The sequence below is a fragment of the Charadrius vociferus genome, unplaced genomic scaffold, assembly GCF_000708025.1.
Source record: "Charadrius vociferus isolate BGI_N301 unplaced genomic scaffold, ASM70802v2 scaffold585, whole genome shotgun sequence".
Lineage (NCBI taxonomy): Eukaryota > Metazoa > Chordata > Aves > Charadriiformes > Charadriidae > Charadrius > Charadrius vociferus.
The window spans coordinates 9,955-11,638 of record NW_009648642.1 but is presented as its reverse complement, the minus strand read 5'-3'; the positions used below and the strand labels follow the sequence as shown (position 1 = coordinate 11,638).

At 44.3% G+C, this 1,684-nt stretch overlaps 1 protein-coding gene across 1 annotated transcript in view; it reads left to right on the top strand.

The window, feature by feature from the left end:
• ABCA3 (ATP-binding cassette, sub-family A (ABC1), member 3) overlaps nt 1-1,619 on the top strand; it is a 25,114-nt gene extending 23,495 nt beyond the window's left edge. The window contains exon 30 of the mRNA XM_009886362.1: nt 1,410-1,619. Coding sequence (XP_009884664.1) covers nt 1,410-1,541 — 132 coding nt within the window. The 3' untranslated portion in view covers nt 1,542-1,619. The remainder of the gene's footprint in view (nt 1-1,409) is intronic.
• Nucleotides 1,620-1,684: the final 65 nt, after the last annotated feature.

The window sequence follows — 1,684 nt, the reverse complement described above, 5'->3', positions numbered from 1 at the left end:
GAACTGCATGAGGTTGGCACGGGCCCACCTCTCCAGCCTGTCCAGGTCCCTCTGGATGGCATCCCTCCCCTCCAGCGTGTCTGCCTCCCCACACAGCTTGGTATCATCGGCAAACTTGCTGAAGGTGCGCTCGACCCCACTGTCCATGTCTGAGACAAAGATGTTGAACAGCACTGGTCCCAGTACGGACCCGTGAGGAACACCAGGGGGTGTTTGCTGTCACGCTCAGCTCATCCTCCTTTTCTTCCAGAGCCACTCTGTCCAAAATCCAGGTGATTTGTAAATAACAGGCTAATTAAAAATGCCGAGAACGGGCATCCTCCCCAGCCTGCCTCTCCCTGCTGGCACCATGGCGCCGCTGGATGAGCGTCGACCCCCCCAGCACCCCTCTGCTCCCCGCTGCTGCCCCTCGGCCCCCGGCAGCGCCTCGCACCCCGGCGCCTGCTGCGGCCGCCGCACGCGGGACCGCTGCTGTCCCACCCGGGCTACGGGCATTGGCGTTACCGAGCCGCAGGACCTGCTAGAGCCCACCCCGGGGACAGATATATTAAAAAAAACCCAAAATATATATGTATATATTTATGTATGTGCATATATTTATGTCTATTTATAGATTTTTTTATATATAGTATATGCCTATGTGTATATAGTGTATATATATTTTTATATATAGTATACATCTATATATAGTTTTTGTATATATCTGTATACTATATACTGTGTATATAGTGTATACTATATATAGTTTCATATGCGTACTGTATACTATGTATATAGTGTGTACTATATATAGTTTTATATATGTGTGTGTTCTATATACTCTATGTAGAGTATATATAGTATAGAGTATGTAGTATACAGTGTATAGAGTATATATACTATATGTGCTCTATATACAGTATAGAGTATATACACTATATGTGCTATATATACTCTATGTGCTATAGAGAGTACATAGTATACAGATATATATAAAAGCTATGAGTTACATACTATATAGAAAAAACTGTATACTATATACAAAAAACTCTCTGTATACTATATATAAAAAACCTCTATACAAAAAACTGTATACTATATACAGATCGTTATATATAGCATATTTACTATAAAGGTTCTTAATTTTATATAATTTTTTTGCACATATAATATATTGAGCAGAAACCTTGGGCCCAGGGCTATACAAAAGCCACATATATACAGAAATATCATATATATATACACATAAAAATACATATATAAACCATACATTTTTAAATGGGGTCATGTATGGTGCTAAGTAACCCACCTCCGGGCATCCCACCCCCCTTCTGCCGGCGGAGGTTTCGCTCCCCTCCGGCTCTCCCTGGAGGGAGACGCTCCTTCAGGGTTCTCCGTCGCGGTAACTGCCGTGCCATCGTCCCTTGCAGGTTTTCGGCGCCTTGGAGAAAGCCAAAGAGAAGTACCGCCTGGAGGACTACTCGGTGAGCCAGATCTCCCTGGAGCAGGTCTTCATGAGCTTCACCCGCTTCCAGCACTACACAGAGGACAGAGGGAAATGAGCAGAAGCCCCCGGTGGTGCCCTTCGTCACGGACTGGCCCTGCTGCCTATACATAGTATATATAGAGACAGTAATTTATATATCGGCGTGTCTTAAATCATGTATAAATGTAAGAAACTTTTCACCGGGGAGGGGGGGGAGCG